We start from the raw sequence: 22153 nt of genomic DNA, 5'->3' as shown, positions 1-22153 counted from the left end.
TTTTCTCCAAGGCTTTGCTTACCTATAACTTTTTCAAACCCAGTGTTATCGCATCTAATGCGTGCGTTCATATCTCCTGTTAATATAAGAATGTCGTCTTTGTCGACACTGGTCAAGGTGCGATTCACTTATATTTGTGGGAGATGTTTGCTACATTTTTAGGTGTGTTATGTGTTTTCAAATTTTTTCATAATTGTTGTTGTATTCGAGTCGAATTTTTTTAGCTTTGTTCCAGAACTAAAAAGTTTTTAAAATTTTTACGACTTTTACACATTTTACCCGAAAACCCGTTCCCGTAAAATGTTCACTACTCTTTAAACAAAATGGCGCTGAATGACGCTCTCTTTAAAAACTTTTTACTCGACAAATTTGAGCGTGTAAAAAAGAGTAACATAGATGCCGGCGTCTGATTGGCTGGTACGCCGACTTTGACATTTGTTCCAGCTTTTTTGACGTTTTTTCCATTTTTGCGTTACCGAACTTTTTGAAAAAAATTTTTATGTGAGAACAATTTTTCTCTATTTCTCTCTTTTACGAGTTTTACTATTAAAAGTACAAAGCTTTTATTTTCTTATTTTTGAAGCATTAAACTATAAATAATTGCAAAAACACCTAATTTCACTTTCAAAAAAAATTTAGAGACGTTTTTTCTAAAACATGCAATATTTTTTTGCAAGTGTATTGACCACCAATAAATAAGTTCACTTAGCAAAATCATATTTTAGTGTATTTTATTTGTAATTAAAAAAGAATTCATTTTATGAATCAACGATAACAGTTATACTTGTATATTGTATTGATTGTAGATTATGTTTATTAAATGATGAAATATCTATAAAAATGTGATTAAATTGTGGTTTTTTACAGCATCTAATTACTAAATTATGGCGAATGCCTTCTTCGATTGAACCATGCGACCATTAAATACAACGTGAACAGTCATTCTTTCATTTGTCTTCAATTTAGGCAAAAGCTGTAATACATAAATTACATATGATTTGAATTTTAATAATTTAGGAAGAAAATATGTTCTATATGAACAATACCTTTGGTGTTACAAAGAAATATTGGGCATTTCCAGTTTTAGTGGTTTCATCTACTAACATTTCAAAGATCTTCCTTTCATTCCGAGCATCCATACCTTGATTTATTTCGTCTACGCATCGGAAGGGCACATGTGTAATGTGCTGCATGGACATTGTGTACACAGCGATGGCAACTGCTCTCTCTCCTCCAGACTGTACATGCCGGTTTAGAGCTTGCAATGGAACGTTTTTGCGATACTGCACTAAAATCTCTATACCGTATGATTCAAAGTCGTGCTATAGGAATAGAAAATTTGCATTTATTAAAAATTCGGTTTAATCCGTCGATGTGTTTCAAAACAAAAGTTATTTATTTCATTTATTTATATATAAAGTTATCTTATATTTGATATATGATAAATAGGATAGAATAGGATTAGAAGCTTAGGTCATTAGCTGTACAAAATTAAGGTATGGTCACATTGAAATATTTGATAAGAATTGTCAAACATTTCTTTGCCACAGTGGCCAGGTAGTACTCAAATGCAGAAAGAAACAGCTGATTTAAGAAAACAAAAATACACTAGCGGTCATCTGAATAGGTTTGATTTTTTTTCTGTTTATACGTTAAGGTATCTTCTGATGTGTTCGTATTGCAGATCCATACTATTTACTTTTTGAGAGTCCTATAGAATGCCAACATTCCCAAGAAAAAACTTGACGGTGTTGCCATATTTTCGGAAAATATCCCGATTATAATAAAAAATGTACAAAAAAGTGTCCAATTTTTGCGATCATCAGAATAGGTTTGAATCAAATAAAATTGAAAAATTGTACTACCCATGCAAATATTGCGCAGTTTTTTGGTATAGTTTAGTAAAATGGAACATTCTGATAAATCTTACAACAAAGTTGATCCGCTTTATTAGGAACGTGGGTTCAATTCTCAATCTGGAAAAGTTACCAAGGACTTTCAGATAAAATCAAGAAATATTCAAACAAAAACGTTTTATAAACTTGCTTTAAATGATTTTTTTGATTTTGTTAGATCTCTTCTGAGCTTCGAAAATTGTCTGAAAGCAAATACGAAGTGTAGCCATATTATTATGATCGATAAATTTGAAAGGTCATTGAAAATAGTTGGTATTTTAGTTCAAGTTTCATTTTTTAACTAAAATAGCAGTACAAATTTTGTATTATCATGCTCACACATCCACCATAGTTGACCACATGTATCATAAATGTTCGAAAATTGGTCTGGAAGAATGTTTCTTCGACGACAATAAAGTAGAAAATTGTAAATCAAATTTAAGTTAAACGGGCATGATATCGCCGACTTTTATAGTGCTGTAATACCTATATAGTCAGGTCAAAAAGCTTTTTTCTGTTAACAAGTCATAAAACAAACACGATAGAGTCCAAAAGAATGGACTACTGAGGATATACAGACCTATAAAAATCGGCGATATCATGCCCGTTTAACTTAAATTTGATTTACAATTTTCTACTTTATTGTCGTCGAAGAAACATTCTTCCAGACCAATTTTCGAACATTTATGATACATGTGGTCAACTATGGTGGATTTGTGAGCATGATAATACAAAATTTGTACTGCTATTTTAGTTAAAAAATGAAACTTGAACTAAAATACCAACTATTTTCAATGACCTTTCAAATTTATCGATCATAATAATATGGCTACACTTCGTATTTGCTTTCAGACAATTTTCGAAGCTCAGAAGAGATCTAACAAAATCAAAAAAATCATTTAAAGCAAGTTTATAAAACGTTTTTGTTTGAATATTTCTTGATTTTATCTGAAAGTCCTTGGTAACTTTTCCAGATTGAGAATTGAACCCACGTTCCTAATAAAGCGGATCAACTTTGTTGTAAGATTTATCAGAATGTTCCATTTTACTAAACTATACCAAAAAACTGCGCAGTATTTGCATGGGTAGAACAATTTTTCAATTTTATTTGATTCAAACCTATTCTGATGATCGCAAAAATTGGACACTTTTTTGTACATTTTTTATTATAATCGGGATATTTTCCGAAAATATGGCAACACCGTCAAGTTTTTTCTTGGGAATGTTGGCATAGTATAGGATTCTCAAAAACTAAATAGTATGGATCTGTAATACGAACACATCAGAAGATACCTTAACATATAAAAAGAAAAAAATTCAAACCTATTCAGATGACCGCTAGTGTATATTCCGCAAACATTTGACCAATGTACATTCGTAATGAGCGTAATGTTAACATAAAGTCAACTCTGTGTGAAATTCACTCCTGTTTGGGCAAATGCATGGCACAAAAAGGGAGGTAGAGTCATGCAAACATATGATTAAATTTTTTCATAAACTGACAGAACTCAACTATCAAAATTTAAAATGAAATTAAGGGGTCGATTTTCAATAGCAATTATCGTTGAGTGGAGTCGTCAGTTGTCAAAATTACTTTATGTATGGCAACCTACAACTGAAGTTGCGAATCTCAGTTGACGAACCGGCTATTTTTTGTGAAAATAACAATAATACAACAGTTTGAAATATTAATTGATAAATTGAGTGCAAATCCAATATGCACATGGGTTCCATCTATACAGCCGACAATACCAGGAAATTTCATTTTTGAATAAAAATGATTTTTGTTGTCTTTTTTTCCTCCTCCTATTGCTGTTGCATTAGATGTTGAGAAAGCTAATCACATTGGCATTATTCACAAAATGGCAGATATCGGGTTCAAACCTAATATCATAAAACTTTGTTCTAGTTTTTTTAATCATAGAAAATTCTTTGTGTATTTAGATGGCAGTGAGTCTCATATGGCAGAAGTAAATTGTGGTGTTCTTCAGGGTTCAATTTTGGCGCCGCACTTCCACAATATTTATATGAGCGATTTTTCTCATCAATTCCGCGAATGTCAGGGCATTCTATATGCAGATGATGCCTTACTTTATACACATGATGAGTCACCTAACAAAGCCTTGACAGCTATTTCTCTTTATTTAGAAAAAGTTCACAATTTTTTGTCCAATTGGGGTATCACTATAAATGTTTCGAAATGTCAGGCAATTTGTCTAAGGAATGCATCCGGAAAGTGCAAGTACTATGTAGTTCCTCAAAGTAAGAACCTACATTTATCCTTGAATGGTCAGGATATTCCATTCACAGATAGTTTTAAGTATTTGGGTATTAACTTTTCAAAATTGATGAAGTTTAACCAACACGCTCGGCTTGTTCTCGGGAAAGCCTGTGGAGTTAAAGCTGCTTTTGCATGTCTATTTAATAATAAGTTTCTTCCAGCAGAAACGAAACTTTTGTTATACAAGGTAAGCATTCGTCCTTTGTTATTGTATGCTTTTCCGATTTGGTTTGGCATTTCTCCTACAGTTATGAACGAGTTTTCAGTGTTTGAGAGGAAAATACTTCGTTTGTGTATCGATCGTAATTTTCAATCTGTTAACAAGCGGTATTCCAATCGTTACATTTACGACAAAGCGAACATTGTTCCTCTGGCCTCTTATGCTATGAATAGAGTAGCTGCATTCGTTTCGCGTTTATCTCTATCGTCTAATCCCCTAGTTACAGAGGCTCTGTTAAGTCAATCCTCCTTTAATTGGTCAAACACGTAGTATATCTCACCACTCGGCTTTAACGAAAATGAATTAGATGCAAATTCCCTTTCATTTATTCCAAATTTTTACACTAAGACTCTGGCGGGCACACACAGGGGCTAATTTCTTTTTTATTTTTTTAAATGTAGATATAAATTTTAGTTTTAAGATAAAATTTTTTGGAGAATAACTCTCCATGATATGTTAACGCCGGGAGCAAGCGTGTCTTCTTTAACCTAACACATACATACTTTCGTATACATTTTATGTGAAAAACACGAGTTGATAACCATTTATTGTTATTAAAATAATACGTAATAGTTTTAAGTTCTTCATTGTAACGCTTCGAATTCTTTAATTGTTAACAAGTCTCAATAAACTTCAACTTCCTCCTCCGACAATTTCGAAACGATCCAATTTGGGCACAATTTGTACTATACCAAGTGGACAACTACCTTCAATACGTTCGACAATATAGATTGAGCAATGCAATTGTTGTAATCATTGTCATGGGACTTTTGGAAACTTCCCTCCGCAAAAAATCTCAACGCAGCGCACACTTTTAAAAGTGGAGTATTGCTGTTGATCTGTAACTTACTTTGAAGTCATCCTCTAACGTTTCCACAAGTAAACTACGGCATCCTTTTCAATCGAAAATACGCCTTAAACCTAAAATAATTTACCTTTCCAACATGAGCTTCAACTTACAGTGCAGTAGTGGGATTCTGTAACTCATTTTTGCTGTTATCGATAATTGTCGGTAAAATTAAAATGCTTATAATTTCGATAATTAACGAAATTTTTCGGTAAGTTAACGATGAATAGAAAGTAGTCGCTAACCTCTACCGACACAAACAGTGATGCCAACATTTCTTTATGTTTTTAGTCATAATTTTGCGATTTAATTTTACCGATTTTTGTCGGTAACAGCAAAAATGAGTTACAGAATCCCACTACAGATGGCAATTCCAATGGATTCGACTTGTCCCTCAAATTTCTTCTAAAAGATGTCATGTCCTGTACATTTTCTTCATCATCAAAAAATAATTTCACTGAACTTATCATTTTAAAATAGTTTTTTTTTTGCGAATTTTGCCTTTTTAGACTTTAGAGTTCACAAGTTTGAAAAAAATACTGGGGCCTAATTACGTGATTCGATTCGATCGAGTATTTGCTCGTGAAAAAGATTTCGACACGATAAAAAAGCGGCATGACGAGATTCGATCGAAATCGTTGATCGAATGTTTCGAGAGTAACCGGTAATCGAAACTATGAAAACCTATGTATACTATAGGGAATATTATGAAGGTAGATGTAAAAAAAGGTGTTTTTTTGAAAGCAAGCCCCAAAAAAACAAAATTGTGAATGAAAAATGTAAATATTTGTGAATTTTTTTGAACAATACATTGAATAATAATTTCGGAATGAAGTTGTGCTAAGAGAATAAGAAAATTATTAATTCTTGCAAAATCTTTTTGACATTGTTGTAACGGAGTGCTAATACATCTACCTTAATAATCCTCTCTCAAAATAATTGAGAGAGTTTGGTGGGTTTTTTGCATTAGCCTCTCTGAGAGAATATTTTCTTTGGTAAACAACGGGGGATGAAATGTTTAAAATGTACTTCACTTATAAAATAAAGGCTATATTAAATATTTTTTTCTGTATTGCCGAAATGCTTATTTTTCAACTTGTTTTTCATCGACTGCAAAACTAATTTTTGGTTAATGATTGCTTTCATTTTAATTCTAAATTTATCACAATTTCTAAAAACGACTGCAAAGGACTTTTTCCAATTTCTCTTGTTATATTGTCTAAAAAATGCTGCCAATTATTTACTAACATCGTTTTTTCTTCTATAAAACAACAAACAACAATTTTTATGGTCTGTTCCTTTACTTTTGAAAATGGTAAAACCGGCAAAAGTAGCAAAAGTTGTGAATTGCTCTCATATGAATTGTGTGGTGTCAGAAGTAAAGGAACGCTTTTCGAGTAAAAAGTGGTAAAACTTGAAGATTCTTGCACGTAAAGGAACAGAGCTTTACATTTAAAACAAAAAGGCAATAAGAAATCTTTAATTTAATTTGTTTACGATAGGCAATTTGGCCTCGAGAAATTACTCGCAAATTTATGCTCAATTACTCGATAATTTAACTCGACAACGAATGTTGTCATCCCAAATTTGAGTACTCAGGTCGAAACAATTCGATATCGAATCACATAATTAGGCCCCTGATCGATAACATTTATCGACAACCCAGTTGGGTTGATAACAATGATACAACATTTCATCTCAGTTGTGCTGACAATTGACAACGCAACTCAAGTTTAGTGGTAATGCAAAATCGACCCCTAAATTATTTTATTTGTACGTACAATTTGTGACAAAAACACAATATTCATATATTTTTGAATACAGTAAAATTGTGGTAAAACAAAAACCCCTATAATTTGTAATAAATTGTCGGCTCCTAGAAGACGTTCCTTCACATTTCAACCCTGTAGTGGAATTATGTAATTTGTCACCGACAAATATCGGTAAAATCAACACGCACAATTTGAATAAAAAGCTCAAATAAAAGTTGACAACACTTTTGCTATTGGTAGGACTTTGCGACAACTTCATTTTGGTCGCTAACATGGTGATATACCTCGTTACTTAACGAAATTATGAACATTTTTATTTTACCGATTTTATTCGGCATCAAAAAATAGATGAAAATGAAAAATGCGAATCCCACAACTGATGAATAGAAAGAAGTACCGAGGAGATGTTCCCAGGCCAGACAACATTACTTTTTCAACAGTGGTAACAACACACTTCCAAGGAAAGATTTGCGAAATTTCCTAAGTATTAATTACTTGGCTGTGAATAGGAAATCCAAAATCGTTGGCGCAATCTATGAAATGGCAAAAGTCCCCTTGTCTTCCTTCAATCAACATTTGTAGGTATAGATGTTTCCTTAAGATTAAAATGTAAATGACTACTAGTTGAAAGATATAACATACATATATCCCCATTATTATAAGTCTTATTTATATGTTATTTATGTTATATTTGGGATTTTCCGAAAAGATTTATAGCGTTCCGGTTAACTAAAGATAATAGTGATTATTACTTTCGAAGAAGGACTTTCTTGGTATTTATGTGAAATTTATATTTTTAATGACGACAAGTTGTGAAATTTATATTTTCAATGACAAATTGTTTTATTTTACGTTTTCAAATCTATCCAATACACAATGGTCCCAGATCCAAATTTTCTGGCCAAAACTATTTCAACGTCCATTTAGTATTGAAATTAATTATTATTTATAATAAATGTTTACAAACAGCAATTCTTACGTTTTATAGACCAAAATGACCAAAAACTGCCAACATTTGATGAACAGGGTGGTCCCGTTGTGTGGGGTCTAAACCAAAACATTGACCTATGTTAATAATTTTTGGTACGAAGGATTCATATCTTCCAAGAGGTCAAAATACCAAATTTCAGCCGAATCGGTCATAAAGTGTCGCTAAAATCCACAAAATATCTAAAATCGGACTGTACTTTTATGTGGGGGCTATGACAAAAAATGGACCTATTTTCCAAAAAATTATACATACTTGTTTTCTACACTCTGAAACCCTTAAATATGAATTTTAAGGAAAATCGGTTGACAGATGCGGGTATTACCGTTCTATTTCAATTGGATACTACGTACAATCAAAACAGGTATTTACAAAAAATTCTCCCATCTTGAAATAGAAAAATACACTTTATTTTAACTGTGGCAAATTTGAGCAAGAATTTATTTCTCAATTTATTAGTTCAGTCCCCCAGCTATCTTCCGAAATCAATTTGGAGGTGGACAAACTTGGACATTTTTTTAAAAGTTTAAGAATATTTAAAAAGTATTTGTAAAAAATAATTTTTAATATAAAAACATTGATTTTATTACGCTAATTTTACAAATTTAATCGTTCTTTTTGTAAATGTTATGAAAGTACTCATTAACAGCTTCCCGATTCATAATAACTTTGGTCTCACTTCTGTATATTTATGCAGCGACGCAGTACAACAAAAATTGTATATTTTACAGCACAAAGTCTGTTTTATTTTTACATAAAGTGTCAACTTTGGTACTGCGCCAATCAACGAATACTAACGTTATTTACAAAAACTAATTATTTTCAGATGAATTGATGTGTTTTTTTATTATTCTGTGCAAAAAAAAAATAAAATTTCGAAACTTCAAAAATAGGGTTTTGGCCAAAAAATTCCTGATTGAAACCTATGTGCAATAGTAAAAGAATAAATATTATAATGGTCCATAAAGTGTTATTTTCAGAGATCTTCTTTTTTTTTGCAAACTATGCTCATTTTTGCAAGTTCATTTGATTTGAAGGTTATGCAATGATATTTTTCATATCTGCAAAAATATATCAGGGCAATCACGAATAAAAATTCCGTGCGGAATTTGTTAATTTCCCCACTTTCACAATTTTTTCTTTCCATATTTTTGTCCAAAAAGGAAATATTTTGGCCGATTCGGCAAGAATATTCTAAAATTAAGCCATTCTAGTAATTTTCCAATTTTGTAATATTGATTTTTGAAGAAATTCAATATTTAAAATTATTTTCCGTGCGGAAAATTCCGAGGGAAATTTCATGATTGCCCTGTATATGTATATATCGTCACCATAAATACCCAAAGACGTAACCCACAAAACCAAAACTTTACAGGAGAACCAAAAAACGTTATAAAATTAAAAACTGTTTTATTGAATATTAATCTTATGAAGGCGAGTATATGGGATATTATCGATCATATACGAACGGGAATAAGTAGTGAAACCAAAAACGCTGAAATGCTTAGTTTTGAGATCCTCCATTACAACAAAATCTGCAATATTATCCCATTTTTCGAAATGTCATTTCATAGGATCGTTGTTTTTGAACGTAGATGCTTGAAAAACAGAGCATGTATTTTAGCTTTATGTATCAGATTACGATTTTCATGTCGGTTACGTCTCCGGACATTTATGGTGACGATATGTGATCCTAGTGTGAATCTTCAAATTAACGAAGAATTATCCACATCAAGTTTGAATTATTAGTTTCTAGATAAAAACTATATGTTTTTAAATATCATAAAAAATTTGCCTCTTGCCGTAAGTACAATTTTTTTAATTTGAATTGAAAATTGTGTTATAAAAGTGCAAGCAGATTTTTCTATTGACTTTACCTTTATTATTGTGGAGCCGTGGGGCAAATGTGGGAAAACAAATTTTGATCAATTATTTGCCTAATTTGACCTTAACTTAAGTTATAGAATTTTTTTGCTATAATTTGTTTATATGTATATTAAATTGCTATTTTACGATATGATATAAAAAACTCTGTTTACATTTTCCCCTGTAGGAGTTTATCGGAATTTTTAATGTTGTTGTTCCGTAAAACTCTTGTACTTTTTATAAACATATATGGTAAAAACCAAAACCCAAAAAAATGCTAGCACATCTACGATTTTTCATATAGAGATTATGGAAAAAATTCTGGTTTCAAATGTGTTCGCGTTCATAAAATTGGCCGATGCTCGCAAATGTTATAGCTGTTTTTATTCTCATATAAAGAAAAAATATTAATAAATTTCTTATTTGTTGTTATGAGAAATTTATGCAGGAATCATTAACAGCATTTTATATATATTCGTAAATGTTTAAATATTTTTAAAATTTATTTTTATTTTCGCGGAAAATCCATAAAAGTTGAAGTAAATCCAAATTAAATTAAAAATATCTACAGAATATAGACAAAGCGTAGACAAAAAAATGAAACCAAATTTATATGTACAGTGCTGCTCAAAACCAGGGTTTCGGAGTCGGAGTCTACGAGTCGGAGTCGAGCAATTTTGCTGGAGTCGGAGTCTGAGTCGAGAAAAATAACTCGACTCCGACTCCGGGCAAAATTTTTTCCACGTTATAGAAGTATAACATAAAATTTGGAACAAGAACATTTTTTTAAAAATAATTTTTTATTTTAAATGAAATGTGTAAGAAAACATATGCAAACGGTATATTATACTAAGTTAAGGGAGTATTCACAGGATATTTACTACCCTCTGAAGTGTAGTCTATTCATCCCTATTTTGTTGATCCAATTGATTCTTTACATTTTTGCAAACAAAAGTAATGCTCTATGGCAATCGAATTAAGATTAGACTTGTAACCTCTTTCGTCAGAAGACTTACTGGTCTTCTCACAAAGGTCTATTGGTATTCTCATCCAGTTTTTTGTGAGAAGTCATCCTTGAGTTCTATTAAAGACAGTGTGGTCTCTATGGGAAATCTTACTGAATACCCAGTGGCACAAAATGGAATTCAAGATCTAGGGGTGGAAAAAATCCTTTTCGGAATGAATTGAATTCTCAATTGGAACCCCAAAGGATCCCATAGCTGAAATTTCTGACTTATGACATAATGAATTTTTTCATTGACCCGCATCCATCATTGAGCAAATAGCTTTATATCTCAGTGAGGAACCTTTCTCTCTATATACTCGATGAGGGCTTTAGATATGGACATTCAAATAACCGGATTTGTCCGCCAGGAACAGATATAGTTCATGTGTATCCGAGTTTTCTACACAATCACATACGAAATTCAATGAAATATATAATCATAGTTTTCATGAGAAAGGATCGGGTAAAAGTGATAAAGAAGTGAAAACATGGCAATATCGATTTCTTGTCCTAGTGGACCGACCGACCCTACATAAAATTTTCCTAGCAACATTTTTGTAGAATATTTTTATGCACGAAATCTCATCATGTGCTAATTTGTCAGTTCCCGAAAACTTCCATCTGCCTATGTGCTGGGTAGAATACACACTATATCTCAAATATTTCCACACCAATGTTCAAAATGTGTATAAATTTCAGAAAAAAAGTAGAATGTATAAATATCATAGAATAGGTAGTCAAATTTTTAAGTCGATCGGAACAATATTGCCTTAGTTTGAGCGTTGGATTGGAACAATTTATTTTATTATGTTTGCAGCATAAACTGTGTTTTTCTCGAAATCGGCCACAAAAATATATGGCAATTGGTTTATTAGTTGTCGTGCTAAATTTGGCACCCCACAATGCTTTAATAAAAACAGGGTTTCGTAGACGGCCTCAAAACTTCGTAATATTTTTCTCTTTCAGATGAAGAAAACAAAACCGCCAAAAAGTTACGTAGTTTTCTCGGAAAAAAATCAAGAAAAATGGCTGTTATTGAGCTTTATAACTGGGGGCCTCCTTTTGAGGCTAAGCTCACTAAAATGTTGACTTACATTCAGTTTGAAACTTGGTCATGAATTGCCTATAATTGTTTTGCATGTAGTCCTTATGATTTGTATTGCTCCTTCATTTTCACTTATTTTGAAAGCTTAACGATTTTCTCACGCGGAAGAATTCCATCCAGTATATACTCGTGCAAAAAAGGAAAACCGACAAAAACGTTCTAAATTTGCTATTTTTCAATGCAAGATTCGGCAGAAACAATATTGATATGTTCGAATGTATTTGAACCGATGTCCTTTCTAATGAATATGTAAGGAAAAACTAACACATTAGCCTATATAGGCCAAAATATAGGAAAAAGTTAACAATTTGTGCAAATTTTATTAATTTTTAGTGGTATAGGATTTTACTCTCGGAGTCGACCCGGAGTCGGAGTCGTGAAAAAAAACCCGCCTGGAGTCGAGCCAAAAATACCTCGACTCCGAAACCCTGCTCAAAACATTTGCAACTCAGATGCCTATATCACATTCGATATATTTTAGCTACATTTTGAGGAGTACATGTTATCCCACCTACACGCAGAAAAATATATGATTGAAATATGTTTGGATCCAAACAAATATTTGTTTGGGACTGATTGCAAACAAATATATGTTTGGATCCAAACATAATTTGTTTGTGTCCAAACAAATATATGTTTGCAACATTTTGTAACATATCTTAATTTAATATTTTTGGGTACCAACATATTTTTTATGGGTGGAGAGGATTTTGATCAAAGAGAGTAACAACAGGGCTCTCGCAGCTGTCTCATCGTCTCACCATCACATTGACAATGTATCAACAAACCACAACTTAACACCCAGCAAACCAAATGTCTGATGTCCGACAAGTCTGAACAATTTCGGAAGCAAAGTCGTTCAGATTTCGTTACGATTTCTAAACGATTTTTCGGACAGGAAATAGTTCAGATTTTGTACAGATTTCGTTCCGATTTCGGAACGAATGTCGGAAAGAAATTTCCTTTCCGAATTTCCCAAGGATTTTCTTCAGATTTCGTTACGAAATCGGACCGAAATCGATCCGATGTCGCTCCGACATTTCGTTCCGAAATTATGTCAACCACTTCATACAACTTTCGTTAAGATATCGTTACGATTTCGGATCAGATTTCGGATGTATCGTCCGAATTTTGTTCCGATTTCGTTACGATGTCGGTACGATTGGTTTGCTGGGAACTGACACTTGCCGCAAGTAAACTCACCTAATGTAAATTCCCAGCAAACCAATCTTTCTTAAAAAACTCTCACCTGAGGAATTAAATAAATTTTTCAATATTTTGTCAGAGATATGGAAGAGTGGAAGAATCCCTGAAAACTAGAGGGATATCAAAATTTCTCCTATCCCGAAAATCGAAAACTATAGACCTATATCTCTATTGTCGGTACCACTTAAATGCTTGGAAGCTAACCTAAATGACATGATACAAGAACATATTGAATCTAACAACTTATTACCTGCCAGATCATACGCCTTCCGACCCGGGCACTCAACGTCCATGTGTATAAATGACCTTATAAACTAAGTGTACTCACTTAAGGCTAATGGAAATCATGTATTAGCCCAGCAAACCAAATGTCGGATGTCCGACATATCGAAACAATTTCGGAAGCAAAATCGTTCAGATTTCGTATCGATTTCTATACGATTTTTCGTAGGGGAATTTGTTCAGATTTCGTTCCGATTTCGGAGAAAATGTCGGAAGTAAATTTCCCTTCGAATTTGCTAATGTTTTTCTTCCGATTTCGTTACGAATTCGGAACGATATGTCGGAAACAATTTTCCCTTCGCACAAACAACTACCTTTTGTATATATCTAACAGGTAACATTTTAGTTTGTTGTCGAAAAACAAAATGGTTGGTTATAAAATTCGCATATACATATTTTAAATATAAATGCAACATATAATAATTCAAGCTAGTGCTGATAGACTCAACTTACATTGTTCTACTATAACTACAAAATGATAACAACAGTGAAAATCATTAGATATCTTTGAAATTATAATCTTCCAATAAAAAAAAAATTATCAATAAAAAAGAGGCATCAGAGAAAATTTTTTTCCTTCGATAATCATACGAAATTATTCCAAAATTGTTCAGAAACCTTTACGAAAGTTCGGAAGGTACCTCAGATTTTCATACGACATTATTCCGAAATCGTTCAGAAATCTGTACGAAAATTCGGAGGAAGAAATTCGAATTCCGAATTTCCCAAGGATTTTCTTCCGATTTCGTTGCGAATTCTGACCGAAATCGATCCGATTTCGCTCCGACATTTCGTTCCGAAATTATGTCAACCACTTCATACAACTTTCGTTAAGATATCGTTACGATTTCGGATCAGATATCGGACGTAACGTCCGAAATTTGTTCCGATTTCTTTACGATATCGGTACGATTGGTTTGCTGGGCACCCACCATCGTCTCACGATAACATTGAGACTTTATCAACAAACCACACACACAACAACTACCGCTGTAGCAAAAATTGTTGTTCGTTAGCCGACAAACCAAACTACAGTGCGTTTGGTGTCCAAAAAACAAAGTTCGTATAGTCAAATACTTCGCAAATACAAATTTGTAATTTCTTTAATATAAAGGCAACACCTAATATCTCAACCTAGCGCTGATAGACTCAACATGTATGTACATATGATTCATATTGTTCTGCTAAGCTAACAATACGATAACAACTACAGTGAAAATCTTTAGGAGAAACGGTACGTTACAATATTACAAAATAAAAGAATTTATAAATAAAAAGAAGCAAAATTTGTCTCTGCTTTGTTTGGTGGTGTGTGGTGGTTGTAAGTCAATAAAAACAAAAACTCGCCTAAATTGTTTTTTTAATCTCTCAGAAAAACCAGTAAATACTTTTTTTTTTGCTTTATGAAAGGCGTTGTTTTGTTTGGGACTGCTTGCAAACAAATATATGTTTGCTGCAACATATGTATGTTTGTGACATATATTAGAGAGACCATTTTTTTTCTGTGTGTATGTTTACTTTTGACAGACAAGTATGCCGAAAACAAGACATGTCTAAGTTTTTAAGAAAAACTTAAATTATGACCAGAAATTTATATCAAAGCTTTACTAAAATTCTAGCTTTTGAAAATTGTGGATCCAACGAAGTACAATAAAAAACATGAGAACAGCACAATATCTAAAACAGAGCTGGATACCGCGTAAAAAGAACTAAAATCGCTATAAGATGGGAATGAGGTGTAAGGACAACAACATCTCCTGCAGGGGATGATCAAATAATTATACGAATTATTAAGCAGATCTCTCAGAGGTCATCAACTGATGTTAAAATAAGACTTGACACCGATAAATCTGTACAAATCCCTCCGATACATACCAAGGACACCGGTATACCAAAATAGGCAAATTTTAGGGAAACAGTGAGATAAAAGAATTTGTCCCCTTATACAAAAAAGTTGACCCAAAATGTAAAAGGTGTTTATATGCCCTGGAGGTATTTTTATGGACAGAAATGATAATGAGGTCGAGATATTTATCAGATCCAAGGACTAACCGGACATGTCAAAATCGCACTATGTACACATGAGAAGTGTCGTATAACAGGGCGCTTTGGCACAATACCACCTCTAAACGTATATATAACCACGTAAAACTAGTTTTTTTTTTGCAAATATTTTTAAATCATTATCGGACCCGATCGGCTTAAGTAATCTATATTCATTCATATAGAAGGTTCCGGGGCTCTAATCTGAAGTCTAGACTATTAAATATCGAATAAAACCTTGGTATTTAACAATTATCCTTAGAGCACAGGGTTCCAAAGGATATATTAATTTCTTTAGTTAACAGGTTTCCTTTACGATGTCTCCAGATAATAAATAAAATGTTTAACTCACAATATATTATCAACAGAAAAATAATTTCTTCAGATTTTGAATCAAATTTTCTAAGTTGAAAATGTTTTGAGCAGGACCAAAAATGAGTTAGAGCATTCATTGTATTGTATATTTTTGACAAATAAGTGCAATTTTGGCAAATTAATTTTTATATCTTTAAAGGGGACCCAATAAACAATCAATCTACAAAAATATTTGCATTTCAAATCCACGAACTACCTAAAAACCATTTAAAATATGAACTAGGCATTCCAGTTGCAAATGTTTTGAAATAGTTGTAACTCCCAAATAATTTGCGTTTTTCTAATTTTGCAATAATATTTCAACAATAAGTTTTTATACCCTACACCACAATGTGGAAAGGGTATTATAAGTTTGTTTTGGTAAAAATTCATGTAACACCGCGAAATATTCGTCGGAGACCCCCAATGTGGTATACCAATCTTCATATCTCGACGAGATAAAGCGTTTTTGAGATGTGTGTCCGTCCGTCTGTCCATTATAAATTGTAAACACGCTCCAGGCCGCAATTATGGACCGATCGTCACGAAATTTTGTATGGAGGTCGGGTTCAGGCCAGAATAGATCCCTATTCTTATTGGTGATGATCGAGAAATATTTAGCGGGTGAAATGGACCAAAAACATAATATTTATTCAATTTTCTAGCGGCTCTGTAGGTTGCAATAATAGTCCGATCAACGCGAAACTTTATATAAGCTAAGAGTATATGACAAAGAAAAAGCTTGGAATTTGAGATGGCGATCAGATAATATTTAGAGGGTTAAATGGACCACAACTTTTGTGTGAAAATTGTGAAAATTTTTAATATACAACTTATATCTTTATTCCTGGAAGATACATTCCGGACAAGTAAGCTACCCTTGGAAATGGAACGCTTGACCTTTCAATTGATGCCAGTTGTGTTGGTGTGCATGATCAGATAACAGAGTTACATCCCAATATTTTCAGTTATTCGTATACTCGTATAGTGTAATCATAAACTCGTTAGAGGTCGCAATTTTACCCCAATAGTCACGAAATTTTTCACCGGGTAAGAGTTTAGGTCAAAGAAGATGCCTACAAATTTGAATGATAATCTGATATTATTTAGCGGGTGAAATGGACTTTTGTATGAAAAATATACAAATTTTATTTTTGGTCGATATTTTAATTCTTTGAGGACATATATAGGCAAAGTAGCCTACATATGGAAAAAACGACTGACCTTTCCCCCGATGCAATTTGCAATAAAGTGTTTGCTAGATAACGGTCCTACTGCTTAATATATAATGGGTTCTGTGTAGAGAGTCAAATTTTCCTCCCATGCTATAAATTGTCTCTATCATTCCCAGTTTTTACATCATTGGATTTTTATACCCTACACCGCAATGTGGAAATTTGGAGTTTCACAATTCGCAATTTTTTAAAAATGAATATTTTTAATTCTTAAGATTTTAAGATCTTTTATGATACCGCAAAAGCATACGCTGATCGGTTTATTAGTTTTCGATCTACAGTGGGCAGCGCAAACTGCTTAATAATAAGTAAGAAAGTATCAGTCAGCTGTGTCGATAGAGATATACCCTCAGCCACGTACCTATGGAATAGAAGTTAACAAAATACTCTCGACGTCTTTAGAGAGTTTTGTATCTTTTCGATCAATTTCTTGGGAAGTATAGACTTGCCCCCTAATAAAATGTATCGTCAATGTACAAGGGCTGCAAGGGTAACATGTTGCAAAAAATTTCAAAACGATCCGAGACGAGTCCTTAAACTGCACTTTTTCCTAAATTTGTGTGGGATGTTTCCGAAGGAGTGGTCCAATGTAGTCCATATTCGGACCTTATACAAGTCTGTAAGAAATAAGACGATTTGCAAAGTTTGCACCGAATCCGTTCCTCCCTTTGAGGTGTTTTTTACACACTTGTCAGCTTAGTAGCTTTAGGCAGGGTTTTCTGAAGCATTTGAGCCATTATCTCAGAAAGAATGGACTTCCCCCGAATAATTTCACTGTCGTAAAGGGGCCGCAAGAAAAACCTGTTGCAACAAAAGTCATGATAGTCCGAGACCCGCTGTTAAACTATACTTTTTCCTAATTTTGTGTGGGAGGTATCCGAAGGAGTGGGTCGATATAGGGCATATTGGAACCTGATCTATGCCTTGAGTTAATATTACCATATGCAAAGTTTGGCCCAATTTGGTTACTCTCTTCTTGAGTTATCGTGCGCACAATATTTGAGACAAATTTGAACTTTTGTGGAGTGGACCGATATGGCCTATCTTCGAACTTAAACTAAGTTTGGACAAAGGCTAAAGGTATAAAAACAGTAAAAATGGATGAAAAAAGACATTTTTGTTCTCAATAACTGACAATAACCCCTAAATGTAGTGTAAGATAAAGAACAATGCAATAACAAGGATGTAAACGGTTGGAATTACGGTTTAATAGTCATTGAATTTTGCAAAAATATAGTAGTTGAGATGAAAGGACGCCGTTTGGACTTGGTTATAAAAATGAGATTACAAAACATTAAGCCAAAATATAATATGCCTCCACTCATTGAAAAGAGAAGTCCCATGTTAAATCCACTGTAGATATATCCGATGGTATTCAGCGGGTGAAGTAGCACTATGAAATAAACTTTACAAAACTTCGATCTATTAATTAATCCCTACACCACTATGTGGAAAGGGTATTATAAGTTTGTTTTGGTAAAAATTCATGTAAGACCGCGAAATATTCGTCGGAGACCCCCAATGTGGTATACCAAACTTCATATCTCGACGAGATAAAGCGATTTTGAGATGTGTGTCCGTCCGACCGTCCGTCAGTCCATTATAAATTGTAATCAAACTCCAGGCCACAATTATGGACCGATCGTCACGAAATTTTGTATGGAGGTCGGGTTCAGACCAGAATAGATCCCTATTTTTATTGGTGATGATCATGAAATATTTAGCGGGTGAAATGGACCAAAAACATAATTTTTATCTAATTTTGTAGCGACTCTGTAGGTCGCAATAATAGTCCGATCAACGCGAAATTTTAAACAAGGTAAGGGTATATGACGAAGAAGAAGCTTGCAATTTGAGATGATGATCAGATAATATTTAGAGGGTTAAATGGACCACAACTTTCGTGTGAAAATTATGAAAATTTTTAATGTACAGCTTATATCTTTATTCTTGGAAGACATATTCCGGGTAACTAAGCTATACTTGGAAAATAAACTTTTGACCTTTCTATTGATGCCAATTGTGTTGGTGTACATGATAAGATAACAAAGTTACAGCCTTATAGTATATCCAATTATTTGTTTGTAGTGTAATAATAAACACGCTAGAGGTCGTAATTATAACTCAATAGTCACGAAATTTTGCACGAGTTAAGACTTTAGGTCGAAGAAGATACCTACAATTTTGGATGATGATCTGATATTATTTAGCGGGTGAAATGGACCATTATTTTTGTATGAAAAATATAAACATTTTATATTTGGTCCATATTTTAATTTCTGGAGGGCATATATCGCCAAAGTAGCCTACATATGAACGGCGTGTCTTAAGACGCCATTTGTAGAGAAGTGTTTCATGGCTGAAATACTCAGGAAATGTAGCCAAAATTACTAAGGGGTATTTTGCGACCTTTGATCGATTCCCCGGCCAGGTAACTTCAAATTTTCAACGGTGGGAAAATACCCCTCAGTAATGTTTGTCGACATTTTCTGAGTATTTCAGCCATGAAAACTTCTCTATAAATAGTGTCTTCCCAGCAAACCAAATGTCGGATGTCCGACATATCGGAACAATTTCGGAAGCAAAATCGTTCAGATTTCGTATCGATTTCTATACGATTTTTCGTAGGGGGATTCGTTCAGATTTCGTTCCGATTTCGGAGAAAATGTCGGAAGTAAATTTCCCTAATGTTTTTCTTCCGATTTCGTTACGAATTCGGATCTATATGTCGGAAACAAATTTCCCTTCGCACAATAACCACCTTTTGTATATATCTAACAAGCAACATTTTAGTTTGTTGTCGAAAAACAAAATGGTTGGTTATAAAATTTATATTTTTAAAATATTTTAAATATAAATGCAACATATAATAATTCAAGCTAGTGTTGATAAACTCAACATATTCGTACACAAAGTTTACATTAGGTCTGTACGATAACCCAAAAGTTTGTGCAAATTTGCACAAACTTTTACAAAATGCTGTTCGATAACAAACTTGCAAAGTAAAAGAGAGAGAATTTGGAGACAATTGTGAGAGAATATTGGAGAGTTTTGTTTACAAGTTTTTGCAAGGAAAATTTTTCTTGTAAGAACTTGCAAGTTTGATTAGCCGATTTAAATTCTAATGTTTGTGGCGGACTTCTTGGCAAAAACATAAACAAACGTTTGTCTATTAAAATAAACAGATATAAAAAAGGAAAAAATATTAAATAAAATATGGTGACTATTTTTTTTATTTAAGGTATCAAATCCCAGAAAAAAGCGGTGCATCCATGGAGTAGGAGAAACACGATGTAGACGGCCAGGTATTCCCAACGATATCAATAAATATGTATGCCAAACATCGCCCTGCGTTCCAGTATGTTTCATATTTGTGCATTGGAAAGGGAATTATTGTTGTAGCAGCACTAAGGGCCTCGTCACATAAGAGGCAGAAATGATTTCAGCCGTATGCACCGAGGCCTTAACACGATAAGATTAAAGTTCAAAAGTGTTGCGGAGGAGGTACCTGAAGGATTGGACAGAGATAGTCCATTATCTTTCTTTCCGATAGATATCGCGCACACTAGTCATTTCAGTGAGCCATCGTACAACTTTTGGACCAGTTATGGACTTGACCACGGAAATCATAATATGGCTGTAAACAGGACCACAACGAAGCATCGGTATACATTTCCCAAGGATCCTAAATGTTGAACTTTTGTGGTGGAGATACCCTAATGGACCGATATGTGCCATTTTAGAAGTTAAACGAAATTTGGACAAAATATTAGGAGATCGAAAGTGTGGACCAAATTGGTTGCACGTTCATGAGATATTGTGCATACCATTTTAGTGACATTTTTTAAATATTGGGGAAGTACCGGAAGTTGTGGACCGGTATTGCCCATCTTCGAACTAACAACTACATTTTGACAAAATATGACGAAGGCCAAATTTTAGACCAAATCGGTTGATCAGTTCGAGAGTTATCGTGCGTTCCAGCCAGCCAGACCGGCGGACGGACATTGCTGAATCAACTCCAAATTCTCTGAAACGGATTTCGTCCAAACATACTTGGTCTAAAACCATTATTATACCCTCCACCATATAGGGGGTATAATTAAATTTTGGCCTGTTCCCGTACTTTATAAAGTGGTAAAAGTCGTAAAGGATTTTCATATAAATTTTGTGTACGGGAACCCAAAATGTGTAAAATTGGTAAAAATTTTAAAAACTTTTTTGTTCTGGAACAGAGCTTTTGTCATTCCGTTTGTAACACATCGAAATATTCGTCGGAGACCCTATAAAGCATATACATTTTTGATCAGCATAAAATTCTATGTCGAAGTTTTTATTACTTGCAGGATGGTTGGTATTGAAAATGGGCTATATCGGTCCACGTTTTGATGTAGCCCCATAGCCAGAAGGCTAAGGAAGAAACGAATCCTCATTTTCCGTATCAGCACTATCTATTGATGGGACATTTGGCGTGAAAACTACTTCATCGTATTCCTCAATTCCACCCACTTGGGATGTTACGGCTTCTCTGTACTCCTGATCTGTTAAAAACATACTTGTTTGAATGCACAAACAGAAAAATTCTAAATAAAAACTGACATCTGAAATTCGTTTGAAAGTTCCTGGAGAACACACGAGGTCTATTTTCATCTTATTGCTCATATTTTTGTAATTTTAAATGGAAACTAAAAAAATGCTAGACACCTTCAATTGTTAAATTTAATCTTTTCCGCCAACTTCTTCTTGTTTATTAAATCAGCTGACTTCTTGCAAGTTTTTACAAATTGCTGTTCGATAACAATCTGCAATTTTTTTGCTTCGAGAGAGTAAAAATGGTGGAGGGAGGTTACTGAGAACTTGCTGAGTATTTGCAAGTACTTTTCACTTGCGAGGTTATCGTACAGACCTATTGTTCTACTATAACTACAAAATGATAACAACAGTGAAAATCATTAGATATCTTTGAAATTATAATCTTCCAATAAAAAAACATAACAAAGAAAATGTATCAATAAAAAATTGGCATCCGAAAAAATTTTTATTATTTATTTAT

General features: G+C 33.3%; 1 protein-coding gene across 4 annotated transcripts in view; it reads right to left on the bottom strand.

Moving 5' to 3' along the window:
* Window positions 1-714: 714 nt before the first annotated feature.
* SMC5 (structural maintenance of chromosomes 5) overlaps window positions 715-22153 on the bottom strand; it is a 246856-nt gene continuing 225417 nt past the window's right edge. For all 4 annotated transcript variants that reach the window (XM_073984809.1, XM_073984807.1, XM_073984808.1 and 1 more), the window contains 2 exons: window positions 1047-1322; window positions 715-973 (listed from right to left, as the gene is read on the bottom strand). In XM_073984809.1, coding sequence (XP_073840910.1) covers window positions 878-973; window positions 1047-1322 — 372 coding nt within the window. In that variant the 3' untranslated portion in view covers window positions 715-877. The remainder of the gene's footprint in view (window positions 974-1046; window positions 1323-22153) is intronic.

Source organism: Musca autumnalis, unplaced genomic scaffold (assembly GCF_047663935.1).
Source record: "Musca autumnalis isolate F117 unplaced genomic scaffold, ASM4766393v1 scaffold_4, whole genome shotgun sequence".
NCBI classification, from domain to species: domain Eukaryota; kingdom Metazoa; phylum Arthropoda; class Insecta; order Diptera; family Muscidae; genus Musca; species Musca autumnalis.
This window is presented reverse-complemented; position numbering and strand designations above follow the sequence as displayed.